Source organism: Meriones unguiculatus, chromosome 14 (genome assembly GCF_030254825.1).
Source record: "Meriones unguiculatus strain TT.TT164.6M chromosome 14, Bangor_MerUng_6.1, whole genome shotgun sequence".
Taxonomy (NCBI): Eukaryota; Metazoa; Chordata; class Mammalia; order Rodentia; family Muridae; genus Meriones; species Meriones unguiculatus.
Genome location: NC_083361.1, coordinates 25,398,318 through 25,419,515, shown reverse-complemented (window position 1 = coordinate 25,419,515; position 21,198 = coordinate 25,398,318). Strand labels below are relative to the sequence as shown.

At 40.4% G+C, this 21,198-nt stretch overlaps 1 protein-coding gene and 1 long non-coding RNA gene across 2 annotated transcripts; one reads left to right on the top strand and one right to left on the bottom strand.

The window, feature by feature from the left end:
* Positions 1–887: 887 nt before the first annotated feature.
* Positions 888–1,995, bottom strand: LOC110549428 (histidine protein methyltransferase 1 homolog). Its single transcript, XM_021638612.1, is given in 2 exon segments — positions 888–1,316; positions 1,318–1,995. Coding segments are annotated over 2 exon segments (1,107 nt in total).
* Positions 1,996–8,768: 6,773 nt separating this feature from the next.
* Positions 8,769–19,976, top strand: LOC132647174 (uncharacterized). Its single transcript, XR_009585479.1, has 4 exons — positions 8,769–8,926; positions 9,084–9,232; positions 15,428–16,038; positions 19,261–19,976. It is a non-coding gene; the product is annotated as an uncharacterized LOC132647174 (long non-coding RNA).
* Positions 19,977–21,198: the final 1,222 nt, after the last annotated feature.

Below are 21,198 nucleotides of genomic sequence, written 5' to 3'. Positions count from 1 at the left end.
CATTTTCCAAATCCATTTCATGCAAATTCCAAAAACTGCTGTATTCACCTTTTTCAGATACTGCCCAGGTGCCCTTGTGTGCACGCGCACACACACAGACAACCACACACACAGACAACAACACAAACTCATGTACATAAATATGCACATATGAAAATCACTCACACACATATACTCACACACAAACACACACAACAAAACCGCATATATACACAGCCACACACACAATCACATATGTGCACACTCACACACATACACAACAATACACATACAATCACACACCCCAAAACACACAAATATAATTATACATATCCATACACACACAATCACACTTAAATACATCCCTACCCCTATATGGAGCTATGCAATGACTTTTTATTTGTGTACACTGTCAATTACACAACATACATGCTTAGGGAAAATACATTTAAATGCTTTTAGAGATGTGATTGAGAGCTGATTGAAAAGAATTTGAAAAAAATGGTAATTTCTTTTTTTTTCTTAAAAAAGACTTTTTATTCATACATAGGAAGTATAATTGGTCCATGGTACCCAACATTAACTTGTTCTTTAAAGAATTCTAGAGATACTATTGCAAGCCCTGTTTTACAGATGGGAAAATACATTTTTAGTTTTTTTTCATATATTTCAATTAATACATACTGATTGTACATATTAGTGGGCTCTTGTGTGCTATGGGAAAGAACTTCTGTACAAAGTGATTCAAAAGCTCATCAAATTCTCATGGAAACTTGCAGTTTTACATAAGGCTGCTACCATACTTGGCTTATTATTTCAATAAGCAAGATCATAGAAACACCGTAATTTCAGAAAAAAGGAAGTGTTCTGGGTTATTCTGTTTATTTCATTAGGCCATTCAGTGTCTATTAACTGGGGTGCTTAAAGGTCATTTCAATTAGAAATCTCTTGAGACCCTCATCAATTATTTCAAGTGTTCTAGTCTCAAATACACCCCTTTCTTCTACAAACTTCTGAAAAAGATAAACGCCACCACCAACACCAAAATAATGTGCCTTGCTTGCTAGAAGCACATGGCCATTCCTACTCAACAGTCTGAGAAATGTTTCATGCAAAGTGCTGTAATAATCTGGATTATAAATGGTTTCTGAAGTGAGAATGAGGTCATATTTCACAAACACTTTTTCACTTAATACAAGCTTACAAAACTCAGACCACTCCCCAGAGAATAACCGGCATTTACATATTTCTTGGGCTACTTTTGACTTCCTTTGTCTTTTCTCATCTGGCTCATTTACATCATTACTGTCATCCTGCAAAGGGAAGTTAGCAACTACAATTAGGTAAGGTAACTTCATCAGTCACCAAGCTGTTATAATCTTGAAAATGAACTTCTCCAGCTCCTCCTTTCGATGCAGTTATTCCAAGCAATCCGGATCCACAGCCAAGATCCAACACTTTTTGTCCAGCAAATTCCACGTTGGCCTTTGTGAAATAAGCCAGGAGATCAAAGGTACATTCCCAGATTTTTAAGCCTCCTTCATAAACACCTGGAATCAGATCAGAATGCGAAGAAAAGCTTTCTGAAACTATGTTTTCTCCGGGGAATTTCTCTTTCAACGAGATGGTTTTCACTACTGTTGTGTTAACATGCTGGGGACCAGGCAACCTTTCCATAACTTTATTTTCTAAGACCTGATTAAAATCGTGAGGCATAGCATGTTCTTTAGCAGCTCTCAAGGAGGGCTGTTTTTCACAGGCTTCTGGGTCACCTGACCTGTCAGTTGTCCTGAGTGGGCTGTCAGTGTCTTCAGAGGAAGCTGCATTTCCCACTGAGGAGCAGTCCCACAAGCAATCTGCAGGCACACCCGACAGTTCTGCAGAAGACTTTCTGTCCTGCTTTCCGTTTTGACTTTTTGAGACTGATGATGAATCCAGGGTCAAAGTTCCATCACCAAGGGGTGCTACTTTATTTTCCAGATCTTCTTCTATACTGAAATTGAATTGAAAGGCCATCCTCTTATTCTATCCACACAATATTTATTAAAAATGATGCTTCAACTTCTAGATAGAATTTGATGGCATAACTAATCACGCAGCCAATTAGTTCTGTCAAGCTTAGTCTTCTAGCTGCTTATACACCACTGGATGTATTTTGAGAGGCTTTCAAAGACTTTTCAGAAGCCTTTGCTCCTCTTCCAATTCAGCCCTGGCGTTCTAAACGTCACGTGATTGGAGGAATGACTAGGGCCTGGGACTCTGGAAGTATAATCAATTGTATATAGAGTCAGTTTCTCACTGTGCAGGACTCTCCATAGCACACGTTTTGCCTCGCACGTTTCTGGAAGGTGAGAGCTTTGTTAACTGAGCAGCCGCTGTGTACGAAGGGAAGCATTCGCGCCAGGAAAATCATCCTACTTTCAAACGCGCTGCACGGTGGGGCTGAGATGCATTTCTGGCTGCAGATCCTGGTCACGCATCGTCTCAAAGTCACCTGGGACCGAGGGTAACGCACCTGAGGACTTCTGGTCTCCGCACTCTAACATCACATGTGGGGGTGAAGGAAGTCCGCCGTGTCTGGAACACGCGGCGGAGGCCGCCTTCGGCACGCGGTGCACACCATCGAGTCCTCCCGGTAATTTCTTTTTTTAAGATATATTTTATTTTAATTTTTATTAATCACAGTTTATTAATCACAGTGTATCCCACCTGTAGCTCCCTCCTTCCTCCCCTCCCAACCTCACGCTCCTTCCCTCTTCTCCACCCAGACCTGTTCCCCAGTCCACTGATAGGGGAAGTGTTCCTCCCCTTCTCTCTAATTCTAGGCTATAAGGTCTCATCAGGAGTGGCTGCATTGTCTTCCTCTGTGGCCTGGTAAGGCTGCTCCCCACTGAGGGGTAGGTAATCAAAGAGCAGGCCACTGAATTCATGTTAGAGACAGTCCCTGTTCCCATTACTAGGGAGCTCACTTGGACATTGAGCTGCCATGGGCTACATCTGTGCAGGGGTTCTAGGTTATCTCCATGAAAGGTCCTTGGTTGGAGTATCAGTCTCAGAAATGACCCCTGAGCCCAGATTTTTTGGTTCTGTTGTTCTCCTTGTGGAGCTCCTGTCCTCTCCAGGTCTTTCTATCCCCCCTTCTTTCATAAGATTCCCTGAACTCTGCCAAAAGTTTGGCTATGAGTCTCAGTATCTGCTTTGATACCCTGCTGGGTAGAGTCTTTCAGATGCTCTCTGTGGTAGGCTCCTGTCCTGTTCCCTGTTTTCTACCCTCTTCTGATGTCCATCCACTTTGCCTTTCTGAATGAAGATTGAGCATCTTACCTAGAGTCCTCCTTCTTGATTAGCTTCTTTAGCTGTACAGAATTTAGTATGTTTATCTTATATTATATGTCTAATATCCGCTTATGAGTGAGTATATACCATGTGTGTCTTTCTGCTTCTGAGATAAAAAAAATGCTAATTTCAATCAGGCAGATAATCAGTTTATTGTATTTGTAAGGACAGAAGAAATTTGCCCTTTATCCTCTCAGTATCATCTGAAACAAACTCACAAATACAGATACTTGGAAGAAAGGGCATGCAAATAAATAATCTAAAAATAACAGTTTGGGCCAATGTTATTCAGAAGTTTATATACATCATTTCTATAAGGTAGAATTGGACAGTTTTTAGAAGTATAGTAAATAATATCTAGTAATGTAACTTGGAGAACTCACAGTGGCTTACAACAAGGTACGCTTGGTCAGCACAGCAGAACAGAGGGCAAAGATGTGTGACAAAGTTGGTCTGGCTGTGTGGACATATATTAGTCTTCCTTTCTGCGATATGAGCTTAGCCACTGGAAACTCAGAGAAAGGACCAGAGGCTATCATTTCTTCTTTGGCATATCTAGACTTAAGCCAGAGACGGGACCTTCACAGAATACTGTCTGTACTGGGAAGGATAAGAGGTGAGAAGGACTTTGATCCTGAAGTCAATTGGAAGGCCTCTCACCATGCCAAAGTACCTGACTCTGGGATGTTGTCTGTGGAACCTCAGGAAGTTCAGATTGCATAAAATGTTTGACAATACCACCCACCCAGATTACTCACTCCGGAAGAGTTCAGCATGTTTGACTCCAAAATAGAATTTGTTTTGAAGCAAACAGTATCTTTAATGATGGCATTTTTTTTTTCTTTGTGTTAGTATTTTGGAACCAAACCTGCTTCTGGGTTGCCTAGGAACCTATGATGTCATCATGTTTTGCTGGCCAGTGGCCACACCTGGAAGGCATGGTTACCTTGCCTCTTAGGAGGGAACAACCCAATACATGGTCTCTCTCTTGCCCTCTCTTGGGCCCTCTTTTGCTCTTGACCTCTTGCCTTCTGGCCTTCTCCTCTTTCTCTGTCGGGTGTCCCCTCTCTCTTTCCCCCCGTAATGTCCTGCTCTCCCTTCTCTCTGTCTCTTCATCTCCATCTAATAAACCTCTCTCATATAAAATCTGTTGTGCACCTAACCATCATTATTTAATTTGTCCCTAACACTTAGGGTGCATGACTTCAGGGTCTATTTAGAATTTTTGGTGCTATTTCTGAAAAAGAAAACCTGGAAGACCAAATTTAAAAAGCTTTGGCAAGGGGATGGAGAGATGGCTTAGTGGTTAGGAGCACTGGCTGCTCTTCCAGAGGTTCTGAGTTCAGTTCCCAGCACCCACATGGCAGCTGCCAACCATTTAAAATGGGATCTGATGCTGTTCTCTGCTGTGCAGACATGCATTCAGACAAAGCCCTAAAATGTATAAGTAAATGCATCTTTTTAAGAAATTCGTTGCCAAAAAAATCTTTGGCAAGTAAAATAGTTTTCAATAAAGTTGAAAAGAAATCTTATCAAGTTGTCATCTTATAGATTGCTAACAATTGGTTTTGAAGCCAGATCACTTCTTGGCATTTACTCAGAAGTAGCCTAGAAAATGATGATATTGCTATGATAAAATTTCTTCCATTCCATTCTCATTTTTTATGTGAATGATGTTTCTCAGCTTTCATATTCATTATAACAACTACAAAAATAGTAATAGGACTGCAGCTGAGCATTTTTCATTTAAGTAAGAAGTCTTGGTTGTCAGTGGATACTGGAACTGATTACAAACATCCTATCCATCATCTTCTTAGGAGATGTGCTTCCAGTAACAATTGGCTTTTTACACTTATTTACCACTATGTGTAACAAATTTATGATGTCTTAATTATTTCTATTAATAATTTTTGTAGCAACTCACTTTAGAAAGAAAATTCAGGGTATTATAGGTACAAGAAGTAAAAAAAAAATACATTCATTTCTTTTTTTAGAAGAGAAAGAAGTAAGAATAAAGAGTATCAGGCGTAGAATGAAATCCATTATGGTGAATATCAGGGGGAAAGAAAATGTAAACTTTTTGGCAATCAAAGAACTGCCTTCTCTCTTATTTTTAGTGGATTGTGTCATTACTAAAGTGTTGTACTATGCAGAGGCTGCATTTGAAAGAGTAATGTAGGAGCTTAGATTGTCCCATGTTTATAATATCCCGGTAAGTCCATATTTTATAAATGTTTAAACCTGGGAGAGATTCTTGGCATGCTACCTGAAAGGGTGAGTAGGCAGACCTGATCACTGCCTGCAGACATGGATGCAGATTAACCTCACTTAATTTTCTAATAGGAAAAGTTGGATGTCACTAAATCAAGCTTCCAAGGCAGTGTGAGAGACCAGTGAAGAAACAAAGACAAAGAGGTTGCAGCATGGATGTTGGTTTTGATCTTCCTCTTTTGTCAAGGTAGGATACTCAAGTCAGTTGCTTAATTTGAGAAAGGTGACATGGGAAAAGCTTCAGCAGCAGTGGACAGGAGGCTTTGGAGGCAGCACTGAGCAGAGGCATGGCAGACAGGCAGAATCCCAAGGGATGACAGAATCTTGGGTGCTACTTTATGTAGGCAAGACCTGAGTGGTAAGCCAAGCAAGTCCACACTCCTCTATATCTTTGTGCTTTGTACCATATCCATGATAGTCAGTATATCACTTAATCCTATGAACAAATCTATGTGTTTTATTTATTTTTCATGTATCTGTTTATTGCAGAATAGAGCCTATGAGAAGTTAAGTACTTTGTCTCGAGGGAGGCAAGCTAGTGAGATAAGAATCAAATCCAGGTGTGTTTATCCCCAAACACAGTCCCACCTGCATTCAAAACTTCGAGCTTAATCTGATTCTACGTTTACCTTCCAGAAAGGCTGCAGAATGAAAGACTACTGATGCTTCCACCTAGGTTCTAAGAATGGTCCTTTAGGTGGTGCTGGAGACCTCAGAAGCCCAGGGGTCAGCAGAACTCCTCCCAAACCTATGTCACCCCACAGTAAGTGTTGGAATCTGGAGTTGGTTTCCAGGGTGGTGCCAGTGTGCCTGAGCCTCTACTGTCTGTTAGTTCTTGGGAGGAATGCATCCTCAAGCTTAGGTAGGGCTGGGGTGGCTAATGTCTTGCTCCCTATACTGAAGGAAATCTAACTTGTCACTATGGGCAGGCTGATCTGAGAAAACAAGGCAGTTCTGTTAAGTCATGATACTTGACCTAAGTCATTCTTACAGGAAGGCTCTACTGGGAACCATTACAATGTACTACAGTAGGTCCATTGCCAAGGGTTAGTATAATGATGGGGAGGCGATAATGGAAGAGGCTTTCAGCTCAATTCAGATGAGGCCTCCTTAGACAGAAGCAAGAAATTAAGTTCATTCTAAGGGAACACTGAGAAATGAGATTCTCTCTCTCTCTCTCTCTCTCTCTCTCTCTCTCTCTCTCTCCCCCCCCATATGCTCATGATGTTTTGTAAATCTCATCAAAAGGAAGAAAGCAAGAGTCAGATTTTGAGAAACTAAAATGCTGTGGTTAAGAGTTTGAGTTCTGTCTAATGCTGAGAGGAACCATGGAATGTCTTTAAGTTGTACAGTCAACAAGTACCTGTCAGCAAGAGTACGACATCAATATGATTAGAGAGGAGGGAGAGATTGGGACTAGTGGAAGACAGATGTAATCTGAGTCTCCCCTCAAAGCTGTTGCTAAGAGCTCTCAAGTTCCAAACCTGGGATGAATGAGTAGCCTGTTTAACAGATCAGAGTGGACCTGGCCACCAGGTTCTCTCAGCATCCCTCAGTCCCTATCTGTTACAGGGTATGGCTGGCATACCCCACCCTCTACCCTGAAATCCTCAGTCCAGGGGCTGAGTTGCCCTTCCCCAGAGGCTCCTTTATATATAATACAGACATGTTGGGTACATGTACCTTGCCTTCCTGGCTGCTGCACCTGGTTCCTCTTTCTTCTCCATCCTTTCCCCTATGTGGCCCAACACAGCTTGGTTGTGACCACTTTGGATTCTCCTGGATCTGTCTGCCTCTGGCTGTGTTCTCCCACATATCTATAATAAATTTTCTCCTCCACCATACCTAAGAGCAGTCATATTCGTTCCTTTTATTTTTTATTTCTCCTTCTTTTTTCATTCAGGCTCCATTTTAAGTAGAGGCAATGGGTATTGGAAAGGAGAAATGAGCAACTCTCTAAGCACCAAAGTCCTGGAGCAGACACACTTGAAAAGAAGAGCAGCTTCCTAGACCATTTAGAGGGGATCAGTATTGGACAGTAAGGCTAGAAAGTACCTTTTTTGTTGAGAGCCTTAGGTGATCCTTGAAAGGATTACAGCTAGAGGGCGGCAGGATTAGAAAGACAGTAAGAAGAGACAGGGGCTGTATGTGGGTTACAAATGAATCAAAGTAGATTAATAAAGTCAGGGTGGAGCACATGAAGGAGGTGTCCTATCCAGCCACCTGAGGACCAGGGGGCATGCTGGGGTAAGGGTTCTCTAGCAGGTCCTACAGTAGGGAGTCTTCTGCTTTACTGAGAATATGCTCTCAAAAGAAGCTTGTTTAAAAGAACGAGGCACGCAGATAAGGCTGGGAAGAAGCCAGACCAAAGGGCAAATTCTGTTAAAACGCAGTCTAAGCTGCATCCCAGCTTGGCAGCATGAACAGCAGCTGTGTTTTTTCTGGCGCTGAGGCAGCGGCGCTAGGCTTTATGTCCTATATTGGTTAGTTCATGGCTGAGGGCTTTCCAGTGAAAAAGAGTTCTGTGGAGAAGGGTGTGCTGCTGAGAAGAATGAGACAAGGCACCTAAGGTGTGTGTACTCCAGAGGATGGGGAGATAAAGTGGCTGATGGAGGTGAACCCTCTGCCCAAGGTGGGAACCTCTCAATGGGGCCAGACTGAGACTAATATCTAGCCGAGACATAATTACTTTGCTTTCAGCTTCTTTTTATAATAACTGACATGTATTAATTACACAAAATGATAGATTTCATATGACAAGTTCATGTTTGGTCTTTGCTCATATTCACCCTACCATTCAATTCACCCTACCTTCAATTCCCCAGCCCAGCTGGCCTTTTTCTTTTTCCAAATAGTCACACTTTTGCTTTCATGTCCTTCTTTCTTTTCTATCACTCATCTTGCATTTCATGTTATTTTCCTTGCTTAGCTTTTGCCTACCCTGTCCTGTGTCCTCATACCCATTTGCTTGGGGGAATGACTTTCCCAATGTCATATTTTGTATTTTATGTGCTTCCTCCTGTTGCCCTGCTTATGTGTTAAAACCTGGTCTATAGCCCATGCTGCTACTGGGAAGTGAAAGCCAGTTGGAGGAAGGTCTTTGTAGCATCTCTTGAAGGGGTTGGGCCTGTGGTCCTGTTCTGACTTGCGTATCTATTGCTTTTTGGCCCCCATGGGGTGACTAGTTCTTCCTCTGTGTGCTCCTTGCCCAGATGTTCTCTTACCACAGGCTTCAAACCAGCAAAGCCGCTGACTACAAGCTGAAGTTCTGAGACTGGAAGCCAAAGCTTGGTCTTTGCTCATAAGCTGAGTGACGACCTGGGTATTTTGTGATACTGAGGTAAAGCTAGCACATTCATGACCCCTGCCTCAGGTTCTGACTCCAGGAATCCTGACCTAAACGGAGAGAAGGGAGGAGGTGATACTGTGGTTTGCCTTTCCGTAAGTTGGTGTTGTGGGTAAGATGTCATCTTCTATTTTGTTCTCCGCCTTTTTAGAGAAATACAGTTATTACTTCTAAGACCACGTGAAACAGAAAGGAAGCTGGAGCGCTGCAGCTAAAGATGGACAGGCAGCAGCTGAGCAGCCTGCTCAGGCGGCTCGCTGCTTTCTAACGTCGCTCTCTAACATCTCTGTTGCTACCCAGGTGGGTGACTCAGCTTTCCCACTGGGTTTCCTGTTTCTCTTCTTGCTGCCAATCCCCACAGGGTCTACTCACCATGGTAAAAGTGATGCCGGGAAAATGTAAATCAGATCATATTGCTTTCTATTTAAAAATCTTACCCCACTCTCTGCTTTATTTTTCCATAACACTGATCAACACCTGACAATCTGTGTGTGTGTATATATATATATATTTTTTTTTTCTTTGCTTCCTTTAGAATTCACTCTGCTCAAAATCTTGTGGGCTGAAACAGACCCAGCACCTTGGTTCATGTTTGGCCCGTACTAAGTGCTTAGTATATATGTACTGGTTGCATTGAATGTATCAGGAAATATAAGAAAGAAAAATAACTTGAAGATAATCTATATGAACCATGTGGAAACTTATGGGATGGGTGCAACCGTGAAAATATGGACAAATAATGGTGCTTAACGAGCATGTCTGAAGGGTGTTGATAAACTGACTTCAACTTGAAAAAGAGTCCTTTTGAATGCTGGGTGGAGAGTACTGGGCCAGGAGGATATTGATCAGTAGTATTTCACAGTCAAGTTCCTACAATTAAGCTTGAGGAACTGTAAATCTAAATCCTGGAAATTCATGATGATAAGAGTACATAAGGATTGAAACATTTAAAAGAGAATTTAATGTTAATTTTGTTTGTAGAAAAGGTAACTTATTTGTGCAGAGTATTTTTCCTTCATTGTATGTTTCTTCATCATATGTTCTATATAATACTAGCTTATGGATTTCAGTTCTTCTGGTGTGGATCAATTCTTGTCGTTGGTGACAGCATGCTGAATGAATTTGCTCTTAGTTCATGCAATGAAGCTGAGGTGAGGCAGAAGTGAAAAGGTAGTTCAGATAGGTGACTTCTTGGAGCATCAGTGCATGGGGAAACAGCTTTAGCTAGTCAGGGCAGGCCAGATCTTCCTGTTCCCAGGGAGCTGCTCTCCTAAACTGAAGTAGATGTTCCCTCTAGTGGAAACAATGAGAAAAACACCCTGTTGCTACTGTCAGTCTTGCTGTGCTCAACTAGACCCACGTGCAGGCATTTGATTTTCATTTCCTGTGCATTAAATAGAATGAAAAAAAAATCTGTTTCTTGGTTGTCTTAGCAATATTTCAAGTGCCCAGTGGTTGCATGTAGCTAGTGCCTACCATGCTGGAAAGCACAGCTATAAAAACATTTCACCGATAAGCAGAGTCCTAATAAAGCTGTGCCCTTGACCCTAAATCAGCTCACTGACATGCCGTATGCATTTCATAATAGTCACCCAAAATCTCAAAAATGTTAATATATATAGTGTCATTCCTTTTCCTAGGAATATGTAATTAACTTTTTCTATGGTTCTGGCTATGGTTTGAATCTGGCCATGAAGGGTTCAGCTATTAGAAGTGGCAATATGAGGAGATGGTAGAACCACTAATAAGTCGGGTCCAATGGGAAGCAACTGGGCCAGTTGAGGGCTTCATTCTCTGAAGTTGTAATGGTGGTCTCTCAGGGGGAACTGGGTGTCACCAGAAGTTGTTATTAAAACAGCAAAAGCAAGCCCTCGCTGATTTCTGGCTTTCTTGTATTGTCCATATCTCGTCTTGATGTGTTCCTATCTGAACTGATGAGGTAACTCCATCTAGAACTTTCAGCCTTCCATACCATGATGCAAACTATCTTTGTCTATAAAATTTCCAGTCTCAGTTACTTTGTTACAGCAGTAGGGCATAGACCAGTACAACTATGTTTTTTCTTTTTTTAAAATACCTTTTAAGAAAGAGTTAAAAACAAACAAACCCATAGTTATACAGTTTAAATAAGTAGATTCATTATACTGACTATATTTTTCTTCCAGCATTAAAAGTCATATCATTTTTATTTTTCATATAATTTTGTTAATAGAAAAGTTATGTTCTTCTAACCTGTGGTGGTTAATATTGTCAGTTTGACGGGCTCTAGAACTATCTAGGAGAAAACTTCACAGCATACTTGAAGGATAGTCTGGGTTAGTCTCCAGGCATAGCCTTGAAGGATCCATCCTAAAGTGAGTGACTCCAGGCCCTGGGCTTGGGTCCAGGACAGCGTAAAAAAAAGAAGCAAGCTAAGCATGAAAGTTCATCTCCCTCTGCTTCCTGACTGTGGACACAATGTGGCTAGTTGCCTCAGGCTCCTCCTGCCATGACTTTCCTTGCCATGATGGCCCCCAGAATTATGGGCCAAAATAAATCTCTTCTTCCTTAAGTTCCGTCTGTATGGGTGGTTTGCCAGAGCAGTAAGAAAAGTGACTAATAGAACACTTAAGCAAGATTGAGCAAATATTTAAAAACTTGGCTTAGTGTGTTCGTTTTTAGCTTCCGTGTCTTCATACCTTTCTCCTAACTTCCAGCTTCCTCAATCATAGCAAGGAGTAGAAGACTTACCCAGGCTTCAGCCTTTTGCCATTTCTGGGACTCTAAGTTGTTCACTAAAGCAATCTGGAGTGTTTTATCTGTATAATCTGTGTTACTTTTTTTGGACCAAACCTGGGTAGCAGACAAGAAAACTAAGAAGGAGTTGTTCTTATTTAAGTGATTCATACTGGCCATGATTATATGAGCAGATGAGATGTGGTAGGATCCAAGCCTGAACCACTGCCTCAGTTCAGATCTTTTATCTATTGTTAAAATCATTCTTTTAAAAAAAACCCAGTCACTTTTCTCTTTGTGTGCTCCTTTCAAAAAAATTTTTAACCTAGGAAAGTACTAAAAGCACAGTCTTCTTTCCTTTATGATTTTAATAGCAAGTGTTTTGTTGGTGAAAACACATTTTTTGTGTGTGCTTCTTAATTTAAATTACCTCTTCATTGAATATATGGCTAGTGGGTTAAGGCATTTAGTGTACTTAATTACTTAAGATCAAGTTTTGCCCAGTATCAGTAAACTTGGCTTTCTGTTGTATGTATCACTTATTAAGAACCTGAGGTCCACCAGTTTAAAATCATGGATTAACCTAAGACCAGGATAGCAGAGCACTGCCTTGGACAGCACTGCCTCATCCCATAAAACAGCCTGTGCAACTGGTTCTTCACAGATAAATTCTCTCCCAACAGCTCTGAAAATAGTCAATCTTAGAAGTCAGGTCTTTGGAAATGTGGAAGAATAGACTTTCTTATTAAGTGCTTGCTATGAAAAAGAAACCCTTTCCCAGATAATACCTGTCTTTAGCTAAACTTTGCCTATGAATATTAAATTCCCAAACTGTTATCTACATTGGCATAGATAAGTTAGTTCTCCTGATTGAGAATTGCATTTGTGTGTTACAGAGGCTAATTAAAAAGCTCCTAATTTCAAACACTTGTGTTTAGTCATGTTGAGTAACTTTCTTGTTATAAATACTCTGAATGGTTTGCATAGGGGAATTAAAAACAGTTTTGAAACTCTCAGTTTAACTCAGTTCCAAATCTGGCTTACATCAGGGATTAGCTTGTATTCTGTAATACAAAGTATGTTGGGTTTAATAATATGGCAGTTAAGTGCCTTTAAAATTTTAAACAATTGGTAAGCAGGAAAAGGAGCTGATGGATGGGTGGCATGGGTCAGGAAGTAGAGAGTGTTTTTTTGTTTAATTTGTTTTTTATTTATTATAATCTATTCACTTTGTATCTCAGATGTAGCCCCCTCTCCTCTCCCCTCCCAATCCCACCCTCACTCCCTCTTCTTCTCCCATGCCCCCCCCTCCAAGTCCACTGATAGGGGAGGTCCTCCTCCTCCCCTTCTATCTAATCCTAGCCTATGAGGTCTCATCAGGACTGGCTGCATTGTCTTTCTCTGTGGCCTGGTAAGGCTGCCCCCCCTCCCAGGAGGAGGCAGTCAAAGAGCCAGCCACTGAGTTCATGTCAGAGACAGCCCCTGTTCCCATTACTAGGGAACCCACTTGGATACTGAGCTACCATGGGCTACATCTGAGTAGGGGTTCTAGGTTATCTCCGTGCATGGTCCTTGGTTAGAGTATCAGTCTCAGAAATGACCCCTGGGCCCAGATATTTTGGTTCTGTTGCTCTCCTTGTGGAGCTCCTGTCCCCTTCAGGTCTTTAATATAGGATAATCTACTAAAATCTGTACATCTAAAGAATGTAAGCAAGAAGGAGGACCCTGGGTAAGAGGCTCAATCCTCATTCAGAAAGGCAAACAGGATAGACATTAGAAGAGGGAGAAAAGAGGGGAAAGGACAGGAGCCTACCACAGAGGGCCTCTGAAAGACTCTATCCAGCAGGGTATTAAAGCAGATGCTGCTGAGACTCATAGCCAAACTTTGGGCAGAGTTCAAGTAATCTTATGAAAGAAGCAGAGCGGTTTTTTGTTTTGTTTTGTTTTATATGAAGTGTTTACAATGAGCCGTGAGAGAAGGTTGAGGACAGGAAATTTTCTATCATCTAAAAGCTTCAGAATCACACACACATACACACACATATACAGCATGTTTTGTCTTAGATGCAGAACCCAGATATAAAAGTGTGTGTGTGTGTGTGTGTGTGTGTGTGTGTGTGTGTGTGTGTGATTCTTAGAGTTATGTGTTTAGGTCAAGAAACTAAAAATGGAATCATGAGGGGAGGATAAGATCTTAAAGGATGGTAATGGATACAAATGATAAGAAGGTGGAAAGAGGAAGTAACTGGGAGAAGGAGGAACAACCCAGAGGGGTCAGAACTCTCAGGGGAGGGCAGTGGGAAAGAGGAACGCTTGAGAACAGAGAATAATGACACATGTGAAAATACCAAAATTAAACCCATTACTTTTTATGTTAACCTTATTTTTAAAAAAATACAATAATAAAGAATAATAAACTTGAAGAACTTCACTGTATTTAGAGGAAGTAAAAATCATAACAAACCTACTTACTTTATATTCAGAAAAAAATTAGACTGTCCAGTAGAAAATTCATTTCCTGGAATTGCTATCTCATATCTTTTAAAAATGGATTTTGTTTTTTAAAATGAAAAAGCCCTTTTGTTTGTTTCTAATGATGAAAGTAATCGGCAATAGGAAGAGCGGCGAAGTGCACATTTGTCTCTGCCTAACAGCATTTACTGAAATGCAGCAGAAGAGTAAACCAAGAAAAGTAAACTTCATGAATGCTAAAACTAGAGAGGCTTTGTCTCTATAATGCAAGCTCTGAGTAAAGGATGCCAAGGGCGGGCAGGCACCAGTGCTCCTGATCATGAGCACAATGGGCTGGGGACAGTGAAGTGGGTGCAGACAGTGTGGAAGAGTCCTTGAAGCTTCTGAAGTACAGGAACAGTGAGCACACCCTGAGCAGGATCAGAAGCACTTTTACTAGTAATGCAGTGGACAGGAAGTAAGTTTTGTGACCAAATACTGCGGTTATGTTTGTCTGACCTAACTTCCTATGCAGGAGGATCCCTGAGAATCTGCATTGCAGCTGTGAACCAGAAAGAACAGTATATACTCATATGTGTACTAAGTATGTAAAGAAAAATGTCAATATTTAAAGCAGATTTTATATCACATAGTAAAATGGTCTGAATTTAAGGGATGCTCTTAAAGTGTGGGGGGTAACAAAAAAGTAGATGATAATGAAAGATTTTCAATACATTTAGGAAGAAAATTCCAAGTTAAATTTTCTAGGCTGTTTGTAGATGCAGCTCCATGCACACCAACCCACCAAATGTAGCAGCAAATAAAACCTACCCTTTGAGCAGTAGTGTTGGTCAACATAGAAGTGATGTTGAGTAAATAGGAAGTAGATTGAGAAGAGCAGTTTTGATACATTTATTCTAGGAAACAAAAATTCAACTACAGCCATCTGTATTTTCAAGGAAATTAAATAAAGCAGAGATTCAAATAGTGAATGGGAAAAATCTACCAAAAACAAACAAACAAACAAAAAACCAAGAGAAGAAAAAGATCCCTTTGAGACATAAACATTATACAAATGCTTATTTCCCTTTTAAATATACCATGTTTATGTATGATAATATGTATGCCAGTTATACATAATACATACATACATACATACACACACACACACACCAATGACAAACTGTGTATGGGGAACACTGGTGTTAGTAAGATATATAGTTCTGAGATTTTGTTAAATGCTATTTGGATCTAGAAGATCCATTCTTTTAATGCCTTTCAGTAAGGAGCACTGTTGTGGATATAAACATGTTTTTGTTTTGGTCCCAGGAATAGAATGTGGGACTGATTCAGATGGTCCACAGCAATAGACTCTTTGCTTCGGGTGGGCTCTGAGAGGAGCTCTTTGCCAGCTGCAGATAGTTTGAATCTGAGGACTCTGGAGAGAGAATTAATGCCAGAGCCCAGGCAGTGTGGAGTTCCAAGAACAAGACTGCTCCTGCTTCTCCCTTGCTGCTCCTAGTTGCTGTTGTGAAAGAAGAAGATGGAGATCTTCTGAAATGAGGATTGGACTGGCTCCAAAGAACCCTGATGATCCTGACAAGCAAGAAGCAGCTAAGAATTGTGACCCTTCTCCAACTAACCCTTTCTCTCTCCTAACTGGATTTGGGGTGTTGGAAGGGATTGGAGTGGAGTAGGCAGAAAAAGATAAGAAATGTAAATAAAGGTTTTGTTTTTTTTTTTTTTTTTTCTATTCATTTGAAGGAACAGTAGTTCTTAAATGCATGAACATCCCTGTGGTCTTCTTTTGCTTCCTGCCACAATCTAGTGAAGAGCAACATGGATTCTTTGTGCATTCTGGAGAGGAAACATTGGTTTCCTGCATTGCTGACAACATGCTATTTGGCCTTATGAACAGGAAGCGAATTCTAGAGTGGAAGGTAAATCTACCCCCAACATTCAGGGGTCTGCTATATTGGTGATTTTTTTAAGAGCCAATGATTTGGAACATGTTGGCATCTCTCTTTAAGATCAAGGCCAAGTGACTGGAGCTTACCCTATATGTTACAGCTGGATATTTTCCTCCATCATTTCAATACAGGAATGCCATCATTATATGATTCCAGTGCAGGGGCAAGAATGAGAGTAATGCCTTTCATTATCACACCTACTGACTCTCTTGGAGAATTTGAGCTTCTTGTCCCAATCACGTTAAGATTAGCAGGTCCTGAGTTGGGAACATTGCTTCCACTTGAAGCACAGGCAGGGTTCTACAAGACCAGAGCTAATGTCTGATAGTTTTATTTCCTCATGTCAGTAAGAAAATAAGTACAGTGTGGAATAACTAACCCTGGTCACCACAAGGAAGTTGGATGGCTGCTACATAAGGAAAACAAGAGGAATAGAAATGAAATCAAGATACCCATAGGACTTACATTGCATAGAGTCCCCAACTCAGTCTTAATTTTGAAAAGACAATTACAACAATGACTGGACAGTGTCTCAGTGACCAGAGGCTCAGACTCTTCAGTGATGACAGTTAGGGACACTATACTAGGAAACAATCCAAGCAAGCAGGAGTGATGGATGTGGGGGAAGGGAATCTGAAACAATAAAAGAGATATCAGTGATGGCCTGAGGACCACCTGTAGCAACAAAATGCTGTTGTTTAAATATCTGTCCCTTCAATATCTTAAAATTTAGATTTTTAAGGTCTCCAAGGTGATGGCTTTATTTATTTCTCTTTGAAACAGGCTGATCTCAAACTCCATACGTTGTCAAGGGTTATCTGCCTCTAATTCCCAAGTACTGGATTTACAGGCATGTACCACTACTTCCTATTGTATATGGCATTGAGGATTGAAACCAAGCCTGTGTGCATGCTAGGCAAGCTCTCTGCCCATTGGGCGCCATCACCAGTTGAAGAGGGAGGGCTTTGAGGGAAGTGGCTATATAATGAGAGCTGAGGGTTCTAATCTAGTGAATGAGACTGTCTTTGAACAGAGAGGTTTTGGAGAGCTTGGTCCTTCCATTTATGCTGCTGGGACAGGACAGTGTTGGTCCCTTTGTGATCTTCTGTAACATAAAGATGCAGCAGAGCATCTAGAAGATTCAGCATCAATACATTGTCTTGTGAGTAGAGACCTGTACTCTCCAGGCATAGAACTTGCCGCCATGCTGATGTGGGATTTCCTCACCGCCAGAGATATGAGAAAATAAACTTATATTCTTTATAAAATCACTCAATCTAGGGTATTTGACAAGTTTAAGCAAATTAAAACTACCGAATTTATTATTTTATTCTACAAAAGGCCTAGGAAACGCATGCCATTGTCTGACTTGGATACCAGTTTTGCTCTTATTCTGGAAAAGAATAAGAGTTGTCATTGATTAGTACCTGTTCCAAGGAAGAGTAGGGCTCCTTCAAAAGGAAAAGACATGTGCCACTATCAAAGGAAATAAGAATCCTATTAAGTCATCCTCAGAGCTTCTCATTCTCCAAGAGACAGTGATCTCTCTCTCTTGAATCCTCAGCATCACAATGTAATACTAATCCTTTGATAGTTTTGCCGCGTAGTTAAGAGTTGATTATTTCTCTTAAGAAAAATGTGGAAGAGTCCTAGGGCCTTTCTAAAGATAACCTCTGTCCTAGTGACTGAGCAAAGAAACCACCCCCACTACAAGTGACTCTGGCCCTCCATTCTTACACACTGAGTCAGAAAGGGCCCTGGATGGGTATGGATAATGCCAGCACACAAAAGCGGCAGTAGCATAGCCAGAGAGATTCATTAAAGGTAGGAAAATTGAGTCTCAAAAGGGGATGAAAATTATGAGTCAGTAGCAGAGGTGGAACTATGATTCCTAAGGCTTTTGTGTTGGCAAGTAGGAAAGTCATTAGTCTTTATCAGAACCCCGTTAAGTCTTGCTCATAGTGGTATTTCACATTTGATTCCCTTCTAGGCAGAAACATGGACTATAATGACACTTGACTTTCTGCTTCTCACTATCTATCCCTTTTATTTTTCTTGCATTCATACATTATGCATGATTTTGAATAGTTGAAATGCTTGTTTCTGGTGTTAGTGAGAATGCCTCTAATGTTTTATAATTAAGCATAACATTTTTATGAGTAGAAATTCCTTATCAACTTAGAAAACTTTGTGTTTTTAACTGATACATTTCCTTTCCTTTCCTTCTCTTGCTCATTTGACTGTGAAAGGGTGGTTGATTTTTAAATAGCATACACTAATTGTACAAAGTAATGAATTTCATAATGACATTATCATACATCATTTAAATACTTTGATCACATTTACCCTCCCAACCCTTCCTTTTATGCCATCCCTTCCCTTCACTTGTTACACATTAGCAATAGTAAACCTTTACTTTTATGTCTTTTCCTCTCTAAATTTTACATGTGAGAACAAATGTACAATATTTTTATTTGTAAATCTAGCTTATTTTCATGTCTTTTTCCCTCTAAATTTTAAATGTGAGAGTAAATATACAATATTCCTCTTTGTAAATCTAGCTTATTTTGATTAATGCGATGCACTCCAATTTTATCTGTTTTCCTGCAGATGACACTTTAATCCTTTCTCACGAATAAATAAAACACCATGTATCAGTCACCTTTTCTTTGTCTATTCACTTGTTGGGCACTTTGTTGTCTCATGTGTCAATATGTTCAAGACTATCCCCCACATTCTTTTTTCAGGTTTAGTAGATATGATTTTATGTTGAGGTCTTTGATCCACTTGGACTTCAGTTTTATACAGAGTGATAGGTATGGGTTTATTTGTATTCTTCTACATGCAAACATCTAGTTAGATCAGCACCATCTGTTGAAAATACCTTATTTTTCTATTGTATATTTGTGGATTCTTTGTCAAAAATTAGGTATCCAAGGGTGTGTGGACTTATGTCTGGGTCTTTGATGCAATTCTATTGATCAGCTTGTCTGTTTTTATGCCAATACCATGTAGTTTTTGTTACTACAGCTCTGTGGTACAGCTTGAAATCAGGAATGGTAGTGATACCTCCAAAAGTTCTTTTATTGTGTAGGATTGTTTAGCTATCCTATTTTGTTTGTTTGTTTGTTTGGTTGTTTGTTTGTTTGGTTGGTTGGTTTTACACATGAAATTGAGCATTGTTCTTTGCAGGTCTGTGAAGAATTGTGTTGAAATTTGGATGGGAATTGCTGAGCGCACGCTGAGGCTGAGAGCACACTGAGGCTGAGCACACACTGAGGCTGAGAACACTGAGGCTGACTTCCCTCACACCACTCTGTGTGTATCACCTGGTGTTAGAGACCTTCATTTTTCCTACACATGTGAAGTTCATATTCTCTTGATTGTCACTGCACTCTCACTGTCTACTTTCTAGTAATCATATACTTGCTGTTCTGTTTCAGATTTCTGAAGGTGAAGGAACTTATTTAGCCTCTCTAATTTTGATCTTTCACGATTTTAAAAATTGCAATCATGGCCAGAGACTAACAGCCTAGATTTCAACCTTACTCCATCATGTGCCAGCCATGAGTCCTTAGGCTTATTATATAAGCACTCTGTCCCTGTAGAGATGTGCTCATTAACCAGCTTGTGAGAATTATATGAGATGATGGATATGAAACCAGTGATATATATCATCTCCAGGGTGTGACTGTGACTATTAATTAATCTTGGCTCTTATATGGATATACATGTTTAAAGATGCATGGGATCACCTTTAGATTATTATCTAGTCTATTGGTTATTAGACTTTTGGGCTATATAGTTTGTAACAAAAGTTATGTGAAAATTTCTTACCAAGTAATGTCACTTGCTTTTTATTTTCTGAATAAGGTTACCAAACAAACAAACAAACAACAGCTAAGATAACTATAACCATGCTAGATGTGTACATGCTGAGTAGAATTTCATCTCAAAATATAATATAGTCTTCTAAAATAAAGAAAAATATTTTGAAGAATTTATTTTAAATTTTTCTCTTTCAGCACTGAGCAGGGCAATGAAGTGATGGGTAGGGTTGGGAGCCTCTGAGGGACATACATCTCTTACCTAATGTAAAACTTGCTCTTCCCTAGCATTCCTCACAGCCTTTGATGAAACACTTCCAGAAGTAGGGTGCTTAATTTCTGAGGAATGTGATTAATGATCATTCTTTGAATGAACTTTAAGTTCTATGTTTTGAACTTAAAATTTCAAACCATAATTGCTTGGTCTGTCACGAGCAAGAAGAACAGATTAAAATTACCCTATTTTCAAACAAATGTCTATCAAACACTGAGGACAATGCTTTATTCTCCCTCTCCCTAATCTTTACTTGAGATTGAATCTTTCATTATCTTCTTTTTTTCCTCATTAGCTTATTTATTTATTTATTTATTTATTATTTTTTTTACTAACTTACTTTATGTCCTGATCACAACCCCCTCCTTTTTCTCCTCTAGGTCCTACCCTTCTACCCTCTTTCCCCTTGACACCTCTTCTTCTCAGAAAAGGGGAGTCCCTTTCCAACCCCTGACCCCCATACTAACCCACATGGCATATCAAGTCACATCAGGACTAAGCACATCCTCCTCCACTGAGGCCAGATAAACAGCCCAGCTAGAGGAAAGTGATGCAAAAGCAGGCAACAGAGTCCATGTCAGAGACAGCTCCCACTCCAATTTGCTAGGGGACTATCATAAAGACCAAGCTGCCCATTAGCTACATATGTGTTGAGGGGCTAGGTCCAGTCCTTGCATGCTCTTTAGTTGGTGGTTCAGTCTTTGTGAGCCCCCATGAGCCTAGGTTATTTGATTCTGTTGGTCTTCTTGTGAAATTTTTTGTTCCCTCCTGGTCCCTCTATCTTTCCCCCACTCTTCCACAAGTGTACCTGAGTTCCTCCTAATGTTTGGCTGTGGGTCTCAGCATCTGTTTTGATCTGCTGCTGTGTGGAGCCTCTCAGAGGACAGTTGTGCTGGGTTCCTGTCTGAAAGCATATAAGAGCATCATTAATAGTGTCAGGGATTGGCTCTCTACTGTGGTGTGGGTCTCAGGTTGGGCCAGTCATTGGCTGGCCATTCCCTCATTTCTCTGCTCCATCTTTATCCCTGA